General features: G+C 38.5%; 1 protein-coding gene across 1 annotated transcript in view; it reads right to left on the bottom strand.

Moving 5' to 3' along the window:
* Positions 1-1,802: 1,802 nt before the first annotated feature.
* The window catches only part of UBE3C (ubiquitin protein ligase E3C), a gene marked incomplete at its 5' end in the record, with an annotated part of 68,272 nt that continues 48,826 nt past the window's right edge, over positions 1,803-21,248 (bottom strand). The window contains 5 exon segments of the mRNA XM_040550255.1: positions 1,803-5,660; positions 11,025-11,155; positions 12,446-12,512; positions 12,603-12,791; positions 20,521-20,733. Of these exon segments, the coding sequence (XP_040406189.1) occupies positions 5,490-5,660; positions 11,025-11,155; positions 12,446-12,512; positions 12,603-12,791; positions 20,521-20,733 (771 nt within the window).

Genomic DNA, 21,248 nt, shown 5'->3' with positions numbered 1-21,248 from the left:
GTACCTGTATTTCAAAATCCACACCTCTTGCAAGACGCAAAGCTCTTTTGAGTGAATCACTGTCCCTGATTGTGACACGCAGCAGGGCTGAGCTGAGAGCTTTGTTTGCAAAAAAAAATCCTGACTCGACATGGCAAAAATGGAAGGTCAAATGTCTTTTACAGCCCAGTAAAGAAGAGAGCCTTGAAACTAAGAAATACCTTCAGTACTCACTCAATTCTGTCCGAAGTCCTGTGCCGGCGGAGGAGTAAACCCATGCACCGTTACAGCCTGGGGCCAACTGACTGAAAGCAGCAGCAGAAAGAAAATGACCTGGGATTCCTGGTAGGCAAGTTGAACACGAGCCAGCAACATGCCCGTACTGCAAAGAATGCCAACAGCATCCTGGGCTGTACGAGGGAGAGTATTGCCAGCAGGTCAAGGGAGATGCTGCTCCCTTTTTGCTCAGCACTGCCAAGTTGTGTTGGAGTGCTGGGGTCCAGTTCTGGGCTCTCCAGTACAGGAGAGAAACGGACATGCTGGAGGGAGGCCAGAGCAGGGGCACAGAGATGATTAAGGTTTCGGACCGTCTATCGTGTGAGGAGAGGCTGAGAGAGCTGGGGTTGTTCAGCCTGGAGAGAGCTTAGACTCTTCGTAGTGCACAGTGACAGAAGGGAGCACTTACAAGAGGTGCCCTGGGGTTGGAGCAGATGACCTCCAGAGATCCCCTTTCAACCTCAACCACCCTACAGTTCTGTAACTAAAGGCAACGGGCACACACTGAAATACAGGAAACCACGTTTAAACCTAACTGAAAACATTTCATTGTGAAGGTGGCTGACCACCAGAGCAGGTTGCCCAGAGTCGTGGAGTCTCCACCCACGGAGATACTCAAAACCTGACAAGGCGAGGTCCTGAGCAACCCGCTCCGGGTGACCCTGCTCTGAGCAGGGGGCGGAAGAGGCCATTCCCAGACGCTCCTGCCAACCTCAACCATTCTGCATTCTCCGAAATGTGTTCGACTGGTGGAATTTCACAACCACTCTTTGCCTTGCGCTGTTTCTCCACATACATCAGAAGCTGTATAGAGTAACAGACACAGAAAAACAGGCAAGGTATCTGGGCAGTTGTTTTATTCGTGCTTTTACCTAAATGATGAAGTGGCCTACAGGGTCATTTTTTAAATCATTTTCTGTTGATCAGACTTTCAGTACCAGGTAAGCTGAAGAATATGTGATGCTGTTTGAAAGTATTCCAAGATAAACATGCACAACGTTAACTTCGTAAGCATCATTATGGAACTAGAGGTGTATTTAGCAATGAGAAACTAGAAAAGCAAAGGGAAATAATCCTAATTATCAAAGAAAAAAGAAATTACATGTTCAGAGGGTCCCACATATGTGCTGAAAAAGAAATTCCAGAGGATTCTACAAGAGATGTTTTCATACACACTTGTTGACAGAGGAGAATTCGTCACTGTGAATCATAGCTTCTCTTATTTCCAACCACGGAGCAAGTTTTGTTCTTCCCAAAGGTTCTGAAGAAGGATTTCAGAAGGATTTCAGAGCGTGTAAGTGTTCTTCAGTACCTTGTTTGAAAGACGCACTGAACCAGAGCTAAACCTTGTAGCTGCAGCTGGGCTGACAGGGGGAACTTCAGAACTCAAAAACTGAAGCTACAAATTGTCACATAGCAGTGGTAGCTCCAAGACCACTGAACAGTTTACATTAGCTTCCCTTTTAAAACCAGTTCAATACTATCAAACTTTAGCCAGAGAATGCCAAATTTACTGCAAAATGAAAGAAAAGAGCATTTCTGCAAAGTTTCAAGAAAACTCAAATTATTTTATTCACAAAAGCATAAGTCAATAAAAATATAGATATCCTGATCAGTTTTACAGACCATGTTCATTTCTTCTCTCCTTTACTGACAGGCAAAGTAACGTGGAAAAAAAAATAGTAACAAGCATTTACATCACAAACCATTATTAACACAGATTCATGTATATGAGCAAATGTTTTAAATTTTTGCATATAATTATAAATACAAAAAAAATTTACAGATCCAACAAAACAATCCAAGAAAAACAGCTCTCTTTTTTTCCTTTGTTTCTGTGCTGTACTGTTTTCAGTGGCAGAAAGAGTATGTGCTGTCTCATTAGCATTTAACAAATAGCTTTTGGTTTTAACTCTAATTTAGCATGAGGTCGCTGCACTGCTTTAAATTGTTTTTTGTTTTTTTGAATTCCAAACCCCTTTGTAGATCAAAGTAGGATGTTTCTGCTAGATTACTCAAGTGATACCAAACACTACTACCAATAGCATCAGGAAGCTCATTTTCTTTTAATTATGGAGCACCCCGCATAAAAACAAACTGAAGATAATTCTTGTTCAGATCAACCTTTTCCCAGCTCAGTGTTCACTCGGGAAGCTGGAGCCAAATCTCTCCTCTTTTGTTGATCTAAGTTCTCCCTAGAAATAAAAAGCAAGCTTTGTAAAATTTATACAGGCATGGCTCCTAGGGCCACGATGGAAAATGAGATTGACTAACAAGGGAAACTATTTCTGCGGGGGATATTTTTGTTTTTTAATATCCAGCTAGCAGGACTAAATACGCATCCAGAAAAATTCTTGATGAGATGAACAAAGCAAATGCTAAATTTATTCTTTTATTCCTTCTATGCCTTTTAACTGTGGAGAGACGAAGAACGTGTACTCTTCCATTATAAAGATAAACCTTGACAACAAAAAGTTTAAGTGTGCAAATTTCCTTTTCTTTGAAAAACCAAACAAAAAATGCTGTCTTTTTTCAAAAAGCGAGTACTGAGCTAGGAGGAAAAGCAGTGAAGTATAGAAATTGCCCATAATGAAGGGTTGTCTTGCACAGAAAACAACTCCAAGACCATATTGAGTACTGCCATAATTCTGATGATCAAAATCAACAGTAATGTTTCAGGTTAGTTGCACGCAAAGTGCTTCCTGTCTCTGCCCACCTAAACTCTGTGAGCATCACAACCGGGAAGGAGTTTGCTCATTTTTAAAAAACAGAAAAATCAGTTTCCATATATAAACAATTCCTGCTATGTGAGAGCTACGAGAGATCGTTTAGACCACTTAGCTCCTCAGGACACAACTATCTACACCTGTATTATTTCTCATACTTCAATCTCTTGCTCCTTCAAATATCCAGCAATAAATCACTGGAAAGCAGGGACCCACGCTTCATCCTGACAATGCAAAAACAGCTGACAGGCAGAACTGAAAACACTTGCTGCCAAAGGAAAGTCCTACCCTCTTCTCCTTGCAATCTGAATACTGAAAGTGATACGCGTTGTCGCAGCACAGATTTTCAACTGACTAAATGCAGAATGAAATCTACAGGCTACATGACCTGCGTCAGAATTTTGTACTTAATGTACAGAATATACAAAACAAGATCAATGAGTACCAGTTACTGAAGAAATAAAGGAGCATTTTCAGTGAACTCAAATTCCCTAATGAAGTTTTCTACCACTGCGTGTGCGATTCTTGCAATTACATGGCTACTTCTACCTGCAAACCATTCTTCCTCCAGCCTACCCTCTCTCTGGAGCTTGTATTCACAGTAACAGACAGGAATAGTGTGCACTGTCTCCTTTTACAAAAGCAGAAAGCATACATTACCAGTCATGTTTATGTGGCATGACCCCAGAACGATCTCTGAATATGAGTATTTAATAAATTTTAATTTAATTATACAAAATACAAATACAACACTTCCAATATAGCAAAGAATGAAATTGAAAAATAATTTCAAAATATTTAAACCATTAGGTTATAAAATAAATAATGCTTTCTAAGAGAAGTGTCCAGGTTTTCTAATTAAGAGGAGGCAGTTCCACTATTACTGGTCTCATTTTCAACTTTACAAGTTCCATAATTTATGTAGAAAAATATACAAGAAATGAATTCTGGGATAAAGAATAGGTTGGGTATGTAATACTTAACATAAATAAAAAGCCTAAAGCAAAACCAAAAAGAAAACCAATTATTTTATTTCTGTACATCAAGACTACAAATAGCATTTTAACACTTCATTTATTACCCAAATTAAGAAATTATACATTTATATGGTTACTAGTAAACATCTTAAAATCACTCCGTTTCCCACATTTTAAGGATATTGCTGGTTACTGCTTCTTAAATATGAAATCCAACAGTTTTCAGTAACAGCATTTTTTTTTTTTTGCATAAGTGATGAATACAAATCTGATTGTAAATGTTGATGATTTAAAATATAAAACTAAAGTTCAGAGGGATGCAGTTATGAACCTTATAGTTTGAACTATAGTTCTGTTTTTGAATTGACTGCAGTTTGCGCATGAATACCCAGCGATGTGCCTACCACTAGAGGATCATCTCCTTCCACATGAAACCACTTTTTTCCCCAGATATCCGATCATCCAATTACTAAGCAGCATATTCCCACCTACCTGTCTTAGCAGAAATTCTGCAGGCAGGTGGATATAAAGGCTGTTTAATCGCAAAAAATAATGAATTCGACTAGTGTCTACAACACAGGTATGGTATTTAGGATGGAAAGAAATGATAGGGAAAAGGAATGTGAATACCACAGGCTTCAAATATAAAAGATAAAGCCTGATAACTTTGGTTCAAATAATTTTAATCGTTGTTACATGTTCCAAAAGTGATGACTTTTGCATGTGCTATCTATGCAACAGGAGTCCGATACATTAAAAAAACTCTGTACAGGCACAAAAGACAGAAATGAAGCAGACAAAACATGGATAGTCATATCCATTTACGACAGTGTTCAAGTGATAATGACGCAGCCAAAGGTTGAACTTAAAATAAGCGTGTGCATCTGATTTCTCCAGAAAGCACAAAAAATATCCTAAGAGTTTATCTCAGTGCCTACCATCTTGAGGGAGGGTAGTATAGAACAAAATCTGTCATATCTTAATTGCAACAACTATGGTTTGTAAACAATTCTATAACGTAAGTAAAGATGTTAGGTTACCAGTAATGAGCATTTTTATCCTCTCAGTTGTGGGATATCTGCAAACATCTGCTTTGCTTTCATCTAGAAGATTAATTACAGGATGTCAGCCCTGTCTCATCCCAATGTGCTGCACGGTACACAACTTTATTGCCAGTTTGGGAAATTATTTATACTTGAACAGCACAAAGCCAAAGCTTCATCTTTGGTTAATTTCACTGAGATGTCACTGTTTTTTCAACGTGCTCCTTCTTCGCATAAACACAGAAAACAACCACACTGCAAACAGCATTCAGTATTTTGAATCATAACGCAGTGTCAATATAATATTAATGAAAACTAACTAACAAATTGTGTTTAAAAATGAAACCTATTTGAGGGCATTTGATAAGACATAAGAGCTGCAGAAATTCAGACAGAATTCCCTTAAAACTGCTTGGGTATGGGTGCTGCTTATCGAGTAGGCACTGGTTCGTTCCTCTGCAGATCATCCAAGCAAGCATCAGTTTGACTCAGCTTAGTTCAAATCCAGCAGCACATTCAATGGCATAGAGGAGCTTGCTTCGCATAAGATTTTCATCGTAAAACTCCGGAAGTTTCAGCAAGTTCATGCAGGTACTGGCAGTCGGTAGCCTGTCTAGATCAGATCCTCCATTGTGAATGCAAAACGCAGGATATAACTCCTGAAAAATGCAAGAGGAAAAAACACGTCAAAAAAAGAAATACAGGCCCAAATCTAACCCCTAACAGCTGAGAGGTTTTTTTTTTTTTTTTTTCTCCTTTTCCTTTCATTCCTGGTGATCCCAAAAGCCCTTTTGAATCAGGTAGCACTTCCCTCTATCCCATCCCCATCGAAATCCTTGCAAAACACAAAGCCATTTATCTGGTTCTAAGGAAAAAGAAATAATTTGTTATTGTTTGTGCACTCTCTTCTGCAAATATACGATGCTACAAAAAAGTGAAATACGAAATGCAAAGAGTAGAACTGCAGCATGCAGAAAATTCTAGTTGTATGTGGGAGAAAGAAACAAAGGATTCCCAACTGTAGGCTCTTCTTCCAAAGCCTCCCAAATGCACATGGATCCCGTTTCTTCTGTAGGAACAGGGAAACAATGAGTTCCTGTTACACTGAAGTTTCCTAACAGTGAAGTAGATGCTGAACACAGGGAACTAAGACCACTAGCAGTAACAGAAGAGGATGTTCTGTCCCGTTTGAATAATGTATAACGTTTGTTATTGTGGAACGACATGAGTTCTTCTCAGAATTATCTTCCCTGCTGGGGGGGAGGTACACTGTTTCCGTACACACAAAAACCCCAACAAACCAATTTTTGCTCTAGCTAATGAAGTGACGTGATATGCCAATTACAACATTCTTCTCGTGAAGTTTAGAAGTATTCCAATTTTATGAACAAATACTACGTCAGCATTTACTTGTCCTGTTGGAGTGATATTCTGAGGAGGAAGGATGAATGACTGACCAGACTGTAAGCAGAAATTTAATGCAGTTAGATTACCATGTAAGTTCCTTTCTCTAACATCCCAAAAATTAAAAAAAAAATCCCAAACAAACCATTATCAAACACACCCTTTCACTGTTATCCTTCTACAGCTTTAGTTTGTTGGCATTCCCCAGATGTATAAATTCTTCATGCAGATAAGTATCAGGCCTTCACTTTACTTCACACCTCACTACACACCACAATATATAATCATTTTCTTTGTTAAATTCAATTGCCTGATACTTTCCATGACTCCAGTTAAAGGCTCTTCTTGCCCTAAGGAGATTTCTGTCTAAACTAATCTTTCAAGAAGCCTAAAACTTATAAATTTTAAGGCAAGCAGTCCTAACGATGTCAATAGATTTGTTCATGTGTAAGATTATTCAAGTATTTACACTAGGGTGGTCTAGAACTCTCAATAAAGTGGTACTTCATGTTCTCCAAATAAAGAGCCACCTTTATTTAAAGCAATTCTACTGTTTCTTCATAATTATAAAACCATTCAGATGTGCACGATTCTAATAACAGAAACTTGTCAAACCCTGATTATTCTTGTGATGCGATAACCATGGATCTGAGGAACAGGTTTTTGTCTGTTGTATGTAATTTCGTATGTAACATTTTGTTTCAATGTAATTTTTTTTTCTGGAAAAGTCCATAGCAAAAAAAAATACTTGTCACTTCTAAGCACCATTTCTGCTGGCAACGAAGTATTCGTTCAATCAAAGGCGTGCCTGAGGTAAAGCAGTTCTGATTTCAGAAACTGGAAAAAAATCCCAGCTCCAAAGGCAGAAGGTCAATGAGATTCTAAGTTAAATTATTGTTCAAATGGAGGCTTTAAAAAGTATTTCATGGCTAAAATGCTGCATTTTTAGTGTACCTTTCAAAATGCTAATTGAATTCCTCTACTTTAGCTTTAAAAATGGAAAAATTAAGTTCTGAATTGAAATGTCATGCCAAGGGCACCAGCTGTTGCATAATTAAACACCGTACAGCGGAAAACTGCAATAGTTTAGAAGTGGAAAGTATCATCCATTTATTATGTGACCTGATTGGAGCTTAACAATTTTCAACCGTGCTTTAATGATTTTTTTCTGTAACAATCACATTTATTAAACTTATTAAACTTTAATTAGCTTTAGCAAATGTTATTTTGAGTCTGAATCTGGCAGTGAGAGTTCCAAATTTTTAAAGGATGTAAAGCTAGACTGTGCTACCTGTAAGGTAGGAATGTCAAGACATTCCCTCCTCTGGGTTGTCCAGTCTGGAGAAAAGGAGTCCCAGAGTCCTCCAGGCTTCCTAGAGAGGTGGTTGGTGCCCCAAGCCAGTCAGTATTCAAGAGGCATCTGGATAACGGCCTTAATAAATCTTCATTAAGCTTTACCTTTTGCTTAGCCCTGGAGAGGCCAGGCAGTTGGACTTGAAGATCTCTGAAGGTCCCTTCCAACTGAACCATTCTATTCTGTCTTAAATTCACACACACTAACTTTAAGAAAAGGTGAAGGTTCTGCAATATATAGCATGCAAAGCTCTCAACATCACATTGTCATAGGCTACCAAAAGATTATTCCTCATGACGATACCAATTACCCATTTCCTTTTCTGGCAAATACTGGCCAGCATTTCCTGGCAACCCCCTGGTTTGTTGGTAAACCCATTTTAACAAAACACGTCGATATTTCATGTTCACAAATTACAAGACAACCTGCATGGCAAGTTGTGGAAGTAACTGACCTAACTCCTGCTCAGTGCTGCCCAGCAAAGCAGCAGTAATGCCTCTTCACTCTGTTTTCTGTTGCCAAGACTGCTGCATGTGGCTAAGCTTGCAAGCCTCTTCTATAGTTAATTGGTTTTTTTTGTTTCATTTTTAAACTTACCAGTTTTTCAGCATTATAGCAATAACTATTTCACTTCCATTTTTTCCTAGCCAAGTATGTTGAAGCCAGTTTGTCGTCTCTCTCCCAAAGTACACAAACTTACAACTTTCCACACTTGGTTTTGTTCCATTCTGTTTTCAATGTGTCACTGTCAGTCTTAATATTTTTCTTCCTACATCTCTTCAAATGTCACATTCACCACCTCAGAGCTGGGTAGCTACATCTGCATCTCTTGCTCTTCCCTTCCAAGTAGGGTGACAACATTTGTTCCCACACAACTGTTTCCCAGTTCTCCCTTCATTACATGACTGACGTGCTCTGTTCTATCTATCCTGGTTCCATCCTACAGTTTTCTAAGTGTCCTTCCCACTGCCCTCTAGAATCCTGTCCATTGCTAGAGTAAGGAGACCACGCAGCGATAAACTCTACAGGCCCATGTGAGGAAGAGAAATACTCGTAGGATTTTAAATAACCAGTCGCACAAATCAACCAACGAATAACCTAGATCCACTGCTTCTGGCAAATCACCATCTGAAAGCACTCACTCCTCTCCTAGGTGCCTGTGAAAGGAGCTGGAGAGCACAGACGCTGAAGCTGCAGGGGATGCTGCCTATCCACGTGCTGACAGCACCGCGCAGAACTCACTGCAGCAGCCAAAGGGATTAGGCAGAGGGTGAGACTGCACCGAGGGTTACGGAAGGACTGTACCCAAACGAGGCTGAAATGACCACACGACGGTGTCGCACACCTGTACCGGCTCGTAAAGACACAGCAAAACAAATGAAAGGCCTGAAGACGGAGAAGAACGTCAAGTGCAATGCACAAGGGGACAGAGGGAAGCCAAGGGCCAAGGGCCCTGCCTCCTTGCAGAACGTGGCACTGAAAACAACGCCTCCTCTTTGAAATCACCCTGCAGCTTAAAAAAGGTTGTTTAAGCCACCAGGAACTCTCTTTGGTCACCCCTAGCAACCGCTCCACATGCTCCTGTACGATAACACACGTATGTTTTTATCTATTTCAGATCATTCAAGCGGCAGAGGTCTGCGATGGAGACCACTGATCTTCAACATTGGAACATCGTCTTGTCTGCTTTCCAGAGGAAAACTTGATGATTTATCTTTTTTCATCAGTACAGAGTTTGAAAACTCTAGAATGAATTTTGTTGAATTCAATAAGAGAAAAATAGTGGTAAGTACTACAAACATCTCAGATACGTGTGTGTTTTGTTTTTCACACCTGACATCTTTTATCACATCACCTCCAGCATAGGAAAGGGCTTGATTCATAGATATGAAAAGAACTCTTCTAGCAGTTGCCTTTCAAGTATTTTTAAAATGCTGATTTTAAGAGAAAAAAAAATCAGAATGAACTTTCAGAGCATGATTCAACAAATTGTGCAAAATTCCAAATATATTGTTTCCACCTCTAGACTATCATGCACACCTGAAATCCTTGTTCCTATATAAAATGTTAGTATCTGTCTTCCTGAGAAAATGTTCATCCACACCACTAGATAATAAAATAAGTGTAGTATTATTTTACAGAACAGCTAATGAACCTTTAACACCTATACAAAACTTGCATTGGTTTCTTATGGGTTCATCTACTTATTTCACCTAATAAATGTAAACAAGTAGCCACTACCCACTGCTAATTAAATATCACATCACAGTATCTTATCACGTGAGAAATTACTAAGTACATGTACTCCAACTCTGTTTAGCAACTGTAAGATAGGAGCAAAACAGAACAGCTGTGTTCTTACCTTGAAACAACCGTGTAAAGCAGTATCTGTATTTATGTTCTGGATAAACCCAGCTTTATATTCTATTTATTAAATAGTACAACAGTAAATATGCTGTTGACCACTGCACCAAAGGGGGTAGTGTTGGTGGTAAGCACTTTATCCTTTTATTTTTACGTTTATTTTCTTTACTTATTTATTTTCTTATCCTTTTATCTTTATATTTACAGAAAAGCACTAAATATTCCCACATTTTAGAGGAAATGAAGTCCGTGATTATATTTTAGAACGTAATTTTGCAGCGCATCTGAAACTCATGGACAGAGTATCTCCAAAATTTAATTTCAAAATGTCTTCAACGTGCCTCGCCCTCTCTTCAGTTTCATCAACAACACACAGAAGTTTTCTTCACACCTAAGCTTCACTGTAAATAAAAATCTAAGGATAGCAGCAAAATATTGAAATACAAAAGGTAATGAGCCACGATCTTATAAGCAGGTAAATGGAACTTAAAAGGATGCAAAATATATCTCCAGCTTCAAATGCTTAATTTCAGTGGTTTGAATTTAGTATCTGTTTTAACCCAAATACTCTCTTTTGCTTGATTTTGAAGACAATATTCTTAACTCAACTTGTTCCTTGAAACTGGTGGCAATACTGCTTCTGTATAGTAACATGAAATGACAGAGAGGACCTTCCACAAAAAAAAAAAAAAGGAGCTTAAACTATTGCTTTTTTAGGCCCACCAAATTTTGCAGCTAGAACATCATTTACTCATTATATCCAAGTGCAAGCATTTAAACTGTATCTGTCTGTAGTCCCAGAGGGACATTATTCTCAATTTTTCAATTCCTACAGAAAAAAGGGCTTGTATCATAAGCTGTAACATAGACAGAAACTTGCCAAGAAGTCAGGAAGACATACCTTAAACCCCAGCAGAGGTGGCCGAGAGCAGCTTGTCACGAACTTGAGAAGTTTGCGTTTCTCTTCGTCAGTGAAGCTTTCTACAACTCTCCAAAATATTTTAATTACAGGATGGTCTGCTGTGTAGCCACCTGTAAGATTTAAATGATTTATAGACAGAACAGTTTTATGCAAGAAATAAACTCTTCAGAAAACCTAGCATACAATCTTGAAAAGCTTGGGGAAAATATTAAAGCCAGCTGGTTTACACTGCTAACCTCTCTCATTTATAGATCTCTTTGATCACTGCACTTTGAGTTTCTCATTTGTTGTTTACCCATGGCTATTACATCTCTCAGCTTCTTAACTGCAGCTTTTTTTTTTACTGAATCCTACTTATTTTTAATTAATTTTATTTAGTTAATATTTAACTAGTAAGTTTGGATTGCTGTCTTTTACTTCAAGAATTTGCAAAATCTGCAAGATTCAGGATATTATTTAATGCATCAACTTACCTACCTTACCTTGAAGTAAGCTAGGATGTGAACTTAGGATAATAGTAGTTACTTTTTAGTATTTTTTAAATTTAGCATTTTATGATAAATGCGGAGAAAAATGGAGATACATTGCATTTCTCACAAGGAGAATGTATGAGTTCTCTCTTCAGGCTGCCTGAGAAATGGTCTGAATGTGTTAATAGAGGCAACCATCCCAAAGGCATTTGCAGGCTTATAGACAGGGCAACTAGACACAGATCACTGACTAACATCCATTTTCCACCAAGATGATCAAGGGGCTGGAGCACCTCTGCTACCAAGACAGTCTGAGAGAGCTGGGGTTGTTCAGCCTGGAGAGGAGAAGGCTCCAGGGAGACCTCACAGTGGCCTGCCAGGGCCTAAAGGGGGCTGCAGGAGAGCTGGGGAGGGACTCGTGGTCAAGGGTGTAGGGATAGGACAAGGAGTAATGGCTTTAAACTAGAAGAGGGTGGGTTTTGATTAGATATGAGGAAGAAATCCTTCACTCAGAGGGCGGTGAGGCCCTGGCCCAGGCTGCCCAGAGGAGCTGTGGCTGCCCCATCCCTGGCAGTGCCCAAGGCCAGGCTGGATGGGGCTGGGGGCAGCCTGGGCTGCTGGGAGGGGTCCCTGCCCATGGCAGGGGGGTGGCACTGGATGGGCTTTAAGGCCCCTTCCAACTGAAACCGTTCTGTGATTCAGAAAAGGAATTATACACCATCTAATTGTCTGGCTAGAAACGTAGATGCAAGCTTGCAAATAAAATAAACTACATACCCATGGATCAAAGTATTCATAAAAACAGACCCTACTACTTTTATTTTAAAAAGCTAGGATAAGAAGCAAATTTATTTATTGCCGAGTCAGTCATAATAAACTTAATTTATTTAATTTATTTAATTTATTTTTATTTAATTACAATATACTCACCTGAATAGTTTGTGAAAGATTTAAGGTCATCCAAACTAATAGGAACCTGGGCACCTGAAATCAGAACCTAATAGTGAAGGAAATTAAACAATTGTATTAGAGGGGGAAAAAAATACTGCTTAAAGCATATGTTTTCTGCAGTTTTAAGCAGAAGTACCTGTATTTCCTGTTGATCGAACATTCGAAGCCATTCAAGATTCACAACGTTGGCCAGTCCCTGACGGAAAGCGAGGCAATGCTGTCGGATTTGTTTGTTCAGCCTGTAGTCTGCCACCAGGTGGATGTACGCTATTCGGTTAGCGCTGGTAACGGGAATATCTTTTCCACCCGGCTTCAGCTCAACCACCTGTAAAGATAACAAGGTTTTATCTTCTTGGAAAACTTTAATTCTGTTTAACCGGAAAAACCGAACTGCAAAACATTCTAGGAAGTTATTTATATATCTGAAGTTTGCTGGAATATACTCCAGAATATTCACCTGAAAAGAAACGTTATTGCAAGTTACAAAGGCAGTTATTTTCTGTTTACTCATGAGAGCACATTGTGTGGCACTCAGTTGTCAGACCTAGGTTTGCAGCTGCAATCCAGCCGACCACCAGCTGCACTGATGCTACCAACGGCCCTGAGCGAGCACAGCACCCACACACGGCAGTCTCCTTCCACCCGAGTTCGGAAAGCTCTGCTCCACTGGCTGTGATTTTCCGTTTAACTCCTGGTGGTAGTGAATTCTGCAGAACCACGTTATGGCAAAAGCAATGTCCGCTGAGCCAAAATTAGGGTTTGATACAAGCCTAATTTACTGAACGGGTGAGAATTCACAGTTCCTACTGCTGAAAAGCCAAGTTGTACACGTTCGGTACTTCCAACAAAAACCGACCAACCCCAGACCTTGCTTTTCTGCTGAGAGATTTGAAGATACCTTAGCATGGAAGAATTTTTAATGAAAAAAGCATAACAAACATACTGTAATTGCATTAAGATATAAACCAGGATCGATGGTAAATTTTATTAAAATACTAATGACCTCTACATATTCTGCTCTTTACTACAGGTGGATAATTTTGCTGAACAATAGCCCAATCTAAACAGATTGGCGTAGTACTAAAAAGAAGATTAAAAAAATGAAAAGCTGAGATGTGGCCACCTTCTGAACCCTTCAAAAAAAAAAAGTTTAGTTCTCTACCCTCTAGACACTGGGATTTTTATTTCTTTTTACAACTGAGCACTTCAGTCCGGGGTAACAATCCTGTCTTTAGAGCACAGTTAAGCACATGAATAGCTTCTTTTGCAATAGGCTGCCCAACAACATGAGCTTTTTCAGTAGTATGAAACATACAAAGTATTAAGATGATAAAATTGCTACACTTTTGATCATTCGGACATTTACTGACTCATAGGTTTTTAAGGCCGAAAGAAAACATTAAGATCTGTGAATATGACCTCCCAGCTAACACAGGCCAGTGAATTCTATCCAGAGATTCCTGTATTTAACTCAATAAATCCAGAGATGAGTTGCAGCACATTTTTTAGAGAGACAGGCAACCCTAGTGTAAAAACTCCATGTGATGAAGTATTTACCACTTCCCTTGGTAAGCTAGAACAACCTGAATTACAGTAGGTGTTAAAAAATATCTTACTTCCCACCTTAATTCTTCAACTGTAAGCTTTGTGATTTTGTTAAGCCTACAATAAAAAAAGCCCTCAACTACACCACACCATCTCTGTGCATGGGTAGTACCGACCTTGTTTACGTCCTATTCCCTGAAGGACCAAGTAAAACGAAGGTGTCACTTTGGCTGACAGTTTCATGCCCTGGCACCCCACAAGGCACACATTACTTTGCTCCCCTTTGAGCAAGGTCCTTCAACAAGGACCACGGCCACCCTAGGGAGTACAGGGCAGCACCCAGAGCCCCTGGCTGACCTGAGGGTATGTTTTTCCTGGTAAAGTCCACAAGGAGTATTAATAAATCATGGGAAGTGTTTCTTACTGCAACTGAAGCTGTCTCATGAGATGGGACTTCTGTGTTACTACGCTTTCTCCTCCTCTGTTACTGCAGGTAGCCACCCTGTCTAGATATCTGCCATGTCTCACCCTGCTACAGCAGCTTTACTGTCATGGTTTTACTACTGTCACTGCAAAATTAGTCAAGATTTCATTCATCTAATCATTAGAAACTTTCTCATTTCCATTTTGAGTCCAGCAGGTAAAGCTTGCTCACACCCGTTGTTCTTATTTCAGTATTGCCCTGTAGCTCATGCAGCTCTTCACCTTCCTCAGCCACACCCAGGACGTGCTACTTAAGGGCAGGAACTTCACTAATCTTCCAAGAGTCTTCTTTGCTGAACTGAAGTCAGCCAGGCTCCTGTAACATCTTATAAAATACTCTTTTACATACCCTAAATAAGATCGGAAAGTTTTCTCTTACTGCTTAAATTCCTCTCCTCAGTGTTACAGGATCAGCGCTACCGAAGCTATGACAGACAAAGCGATCACTGCTGACAGCTCAACACTACTACTGCTTTGCTGCTTTGCCTGTCCACCTGCAAATCTCCCCTTTTGTTTTTCCAAACTGCAATACTACCTGTTCTTTTGGCACTGTTTCACCAAATACAATTCCCCTCCTCAAAGTAGGGAGGCACTGAATTTGGCCATATTAAACCATATTTGTATCACCGAACTCAACAAGCTTAAGAATATAGACACCGCCACCACCAAACTAACAGATACTATCCCATTTGCATGCAATCATTTCTGTGAGCTTTTTCTCAGTACTTACGCAAAGTGATGCTTGAACTGACTTTCTTTGTAAAAGAGCAAAAGGGAACAACGGTGTTCTCAAAAACGCTGTGTTTTAAGATTCATCCCAGCAGTTGGGGAACTATAACTTACAACCTTCCTTGCAGCTCAGCAAATAGAGAGCAGTACCACAGATAAACTTATGCTTGTGTTACAATAGCAGTATTTTCACAATGGATTAAGGAAAAGCTGTATTCAATGTCTAAGAAAAGCTGCTTTCTCTCTCTACAATGTTCGTGCTGGATATCTGAGAGAAAGAAGCATTGTACTACTTTTGACTGCTATTTTTAGAAAACAGGATAAAATGTAAACATAGAAAAAAAACTTTTTATTTTAAGTAGCAACCAAACCTTCATTTCTGATCCAGCAACACTTCTGTAGTTTTCCCATCCTACCCTCAACCCTGTACTGCCACAAGACCACAGGATTCAGTTAACCACATTTCCTGGGGTTTGCCTGGGATCTAATCATCCATTTCCAGAGTTTATCAATATTAGGTTTATTCTACCACCATTGTTTTGTCAAAGTAGCATCACAGTCAAAGACAAAAAGGATTTGTGTAGCTGCAATAACTACTGTACTATGCCACAAAGCTAAGAAGGGTATTATACAGGAGACAAAGTGGCAAAGCTTGGGTTAGCAATAAAACTACAGCAAATGCAGATGCAATTCACTTTTCACTCACTCATTATATCCATAGTGCTTTAGAGAGTCTATGGTAGAATTACCATTCAATTTTAAAGTCAGGCACATCTGTCATAAGATTTCTTGTTCAAAAAGGGCACAACACAACCTACTGCGTCTTAGATTAGCTTTTAAGATCGGCTTGCGTTTTGCTTTTACACATCCAACTTCTGCCACTAGATGGTGCAAAACAGTAACACAGGTGGTACAGGATGGGAGAGAGAAACTTCCCAAAGCAGGAATACTTGTGTCATCACCTATTTTTCTATTGTGTAGAGCTAAGTTAAAAAAAAAAAAGAGCAAATTTCATTTTAATTTGGTTCACTAACAAAATCATGTATTTTAAAAGGAATTAAATGATACGTGTTATTTAGCTACGTACTCAGATCATTCAGACAATACCACAGATGACTGAATTCTATTCCAAACTCACGCAGCATGTCTTAGAATGAAGGAAAAGTATCAAAATGAGATAGAACAGTACCATTTAAAAAAAAAGTCTGCAAGAAAAGGTGCTTTGCATATCTTCATATCTTTTTTTTTTTTTTTGAAACATGGAGAGAGGAATTGCATCAGACCTCTGACTGAAGCATTGATACACCTCTAAGTACCGTTGCACAAAATTCTCAAGCACTGAAAATTTTCTTGGGTGTAAATTCAGTTACATGTTCCTGCAAGCACATACTCCTAGGAACTGCACACAGCTTATATAAAGATAATAAAATATATCTCTGGTTTCTGCATGGTGGCAGTTCACGTGAATAGTTCAGACAAGTTACATCCACTACTTTGAGCATTAGAATAATACAGAAATAAATAAAAAAAAGAGAAAACAGTAGAAAAATGTTATTGAAGAAGGCTGAATTCAGGAGATTCATCTTCTGGCTTACTGATAATTATCCGTCACACAAAATTGCTTTGTCATGTGATCAGAGGCAGAAAATGGCAACTCTATTGGCAGACAAACTCAACACTTACACAGATCTGGCGGCGACTGGCTTCCCAAGCTAATGAAGAAAGAGGAAACACTTAAGAGGGTGAAGTGGGAAATACTTTAGGAAAGAATAAGGGACCTGTCAGCCAGGCATTCTGAAGTACGAAGATTTTTTTTTTGTATCTGAATATTAAGACAAATACGCCATGCAATTTCAAAGAGTATTCTTTTAGGTAAAGTCAACTCTTACAAGCTTGTTTTTAGGACAATGAAAATATTTCTCTTTTCTTTTCGACTCCAATCTGTTGGTTTTTTTTTTAGTATCTCCCCTGAAATTTTTCCCCATTCTGAAAGTACATAGATAAAGGTTTTCTTTCTTTCTTTCTGTCATCTGCCTTCCAGATGTTCATGCAGGAGTTCCAGGTAGGAGATTGCATTTGAATGCCTACAAATGCATTTGCCGTGTTATAAATCTGCCTGCGAAGGATCAGCTTCAACATAAATATTTTCTTTTTGAAAGACCTCCAAAATCATTCACCTAAGCCACCGTATCTGAGTAATGAAGCTGCCAAGACAGAAACTTTCAGAATTATTTCAAAGACTTCAAAATTTTATCTCAAGGAAATTAAAAGCCAAAGAGCTCTCCTTTAGCTAGTCAATGTATCTTCAGTAACAGAAATAGAATTTGCATATGTTTAAAAAAAAAAAAAAAAAAAAAAAAAAAAAAAAAGATGTCCTGATACCTAGTTCTGTATTATTTGGATTTTAAAGAAACTGCTGCTTTGTATATTAAAAAGTGTTGTTCTGTGCATTTTTATTTCAACCCTTTATTTGTGGGGTCTTCAGGTCATATCAAAACTGTTTTGATCCATGCAACCTCTAGAATCAGTGTCTGAGAAACTTCCTGAAGCACAGAATCTAACGTTTTTGAAGGAAGAGTAATAGAGATTTGAAACTTCCTCTCTTCCCTTGGACCAGCACCCAACTCACCTTCCTCATTTTAAAAAATGAACGGGCAGGGGTAGAGAGAGGCCTGAAAAAGAGGAGGTGTTTTCTTGAACTTCTTAACCTTACACTTACTATAAGCATTTTATAACCATTTTATCATTATCTAATCTACAAAGTAGAAAGAAAAATTAAAAGCAATATACACAGCTACTTGAAGGCAACTCTAACCATCGGCTGAAATTCTTTTGAGACTTTTTACTAGCTGCCATTTTATGCAGTAGATCTAACAGCTGTAATCTAGGTTGGTATCGTGGCATTAGATGGTGTTTCATCAAAAGCTAAAGCTATTTGGGTTTGGAAGGTAAGGTTGATGGCAGAGCTCCCCTAATTAGCAGGTCTAATGTGCAAATTATTAAGTACCTTTTTCAACTTCTGGTGAATGCACTTTGACAATAGTTTAATGGGATCTAAAAGCACATTAAAGGATTGGAATCAATACGCCGATAATAGAATTTCTACCTTCTACTACTGACAGAGGCAATAGAGCCCCTTCTGAATGTGTCTTTCATTGCAGATAATGCTTCTGTGCCACAATTGCTCGATGGACACTGTCATGAGGATAGCTATTTACAATGATAGATTTGTGATGCATTTATTGGGCACTAATTTATTAGACACTAAAGTGGTTGTTTAGCTGAAAACTAGATATAATGTACATTCCCCATAAGGAGTGCAAATTAAGCTCTTTTCCCAAAGTGAATTAGCCTTACCTTGACACAATTAATTAGTATGCAATGGTTACAGGAGTCAAATACCAGATTAAGTGTATTTATCCATGTGAGGTTTATTAACATATTTAAATTAAATATGTTACTTGTTGCATCAACACATGGAAGACAGTGAAAAGAACCAATCAGTTGCATTGAACTACACTAAAATGCAGTCTCATTAAAAGACAGTTAAATGTTCTCTCTCAAAGTATACACATCAACATCGCACCAGAATATTTAATTTAACCCACATTTCATTTAGTTACTCACAAGTTCACAATTGTATTTAACCTTCCTTTTAAAGTTAAGCCAAATAATTAAAAATCAAGTCTTCGTAATACTAGCCATAGCCCTCAGAGAATTTTAACAAACACATCAGACCTCTTGGCACGAACGCACTTACAAGTTTTTGTAGCAGTAGGTAGCGCTGGCAACATCTCTGTCTTGGATCTCTTTGCATGTTATTTCTGAGATATTTCTCTTTTCTGTGTGCTTCTACCTTACTTGCTGAGGTTGGTTGTAACTTGCTTGCATGGTTCATTTTTTGAGGACATGTGTAGAAGACACATGCAACATGGAAACTACAACCTCTCCAGAAAATATTAACTAATTCTCATTTTTAATAAGAAACTAAGTTGTATTTGTGTTAACTTTTCCCTGCCCCAGCAAGTCCTAATTTATATGGGAAACTGCTATCTTGTGTACTTTGCAACCCAGTAACCAAATGCACCTATAACACAAAAATCAATTCCAGAATCAGTCACTTAGAGCACACGCTACGATAAAGCGCTGGCTCTGTAAGAACATACTTAGTCTGAGCTTCATGCAGTGAAAATAAGCAAACTCGCTCTGATTTAAGCAGCAGTAGAAGAACCCCGGGTAACAATTTCCAGGGCTGGCTGCCGCATCTCGGTGGTGCTGCTGCTTCTGCGCAGGTGTGCCTAGGCCAAGCCTTCCCTGGCCACCACACAACCTGAACAGGACCGGACACCCACTGTTAGTCTTGATTTCCTCCACGAGAAATAAGGCCTGAATCAGGATGCTGCTGCATGTCACAGTGTGGTCAGGTGTACTTTTTGACCCAATTATTAATTAAATACCATTAGCAAGTACAAGCAGGTCATGAGTACACAGTTTTAACTTATCAAAAATGAAAGAGGAAGCCTGACAAAAGACTGAAGACGTTAACTCTATTACCACATAAAGGCGTATCTTTCAAGCACTTGTGACATTAATTTTTTACTATGAGCATAAGTGAGCTTTAGCTTTCATAACAAAGCAAATAAAAGCATTAATCAAACTGCACAATGCAATTGCGCTAAAAACTCATACTTAAGGACCTAAATAACCCATCTTTACAATTACTGAACACCCATTTTTCCTATCTGACTCACCACATGGTTCAGACCCTCAGAAAGATAAAAATGGGATTATTATTATTTTTTATATCATGGTATAATTTCAGGCCCTCTTTGAAAATTCTGAGCATCAATGACAGCTGAAGGAAACAGCCCTCATCTCACAACAAAGGGTCACTACTATTTAAAACCATTCAGATTTCTGACTCCAAACCCAGGCAGTTTCTATAATTTACATACCATCTAACTTCTGCAATTATTTGAAATGGAATCGAAGAAATAATACGAAATACTTTATTCAAGAAGTAATCTCAGTCAACAGAAATTTTCATGTATGAATGTTAGAAAATCATCAAAACAATCTATTAGTTAAATTACCAGGCCTTTATAACGTCTTCAAAAGTAGTACAAGATTAGTTATTTTCCACTTCAAATACTGAATCAGATTCCCCATCATGCCTCAAAACACACAGCACTTACAGCAGCTGTTCCTTATCACTTTCAAATTCAAAAATAAATTAGTAGGGATATTAATGATTCATCAGCCATACGTAAAAGAAAAAAAGCTAGAGCTATTCGTACCTGTGCTTCCCCAAGATCATTGTTTACCACAGTGAAATTTAATCCAAGTTCTTCCACGTCCCCTTCATAGCTCTTGAGAAAAAGCAAGTTCTTGTACATTTCTGGATCTAACGAAGCTAAATGATGAATGTCAACATCAGCACTTGTCCCCAGTAATTTTGAGAGGAAAAAACTAGCAAATGGCAGTTCCACCAGCATATTTTCATAAAGAGCCTGAAAAACAAAGCAATTAAAAGCACATTAGATTTTATTGTGGTACTTGCAAGAACTCTGGAAGTTATTGTCTATTTCCCAAATTTTTTATAACCACTTCTTTAGTTGGTGCCTGAACAGGATCTTCTGGTATGGCAACAGCCGAGACATTGCATTCAGAAAAGCTTCAGCTGAATTTTGGAGTTTGGATACTTTCATGAAATACCAAGCTCCAAAATTTTACAAATTAATTATGCGGTGATTTAAAAGGTAAGGTCACAGCCTGTTGTGTCATTAATCTTCTTGTCCAAAGTATCACAGCAAACAGGAAGAACATCAAGTATATAGATCATTCACAAGAAAACCAAAGTTTCAAAAAAATAAAAAATAAAAACCATTACATCAAGAATGTCTTAAAAACAAAAACTTATCCCCATTACATTCAACCATTTGGTTCTTCACAAGCAATATTTTTTGATTTATATCAATTGCTACATGTAAAACAAATACAGTCGAACCCTGAATTATGTAAAACC

Source organism: Cygnus olor, chromosome 2 (genome assembly GCF_009769625.2).
Source record: "Cygnus olor isolate bCygOlo1 chromosome 2, bCygOlo1.pri.v2, whole genome shotgun sequence".
NCBI classification, from domain to species: Eukaryota; Metazoa; Chordata; class Aves; order Anseriformes; family Anatidae; genus Cygnus; species Cygnus olor.
The sequence above is the reverse complement of the archived record's forward strand: the minus strand, read 5'-3'. Positions and strand labels throughout refer to the sequence as shown.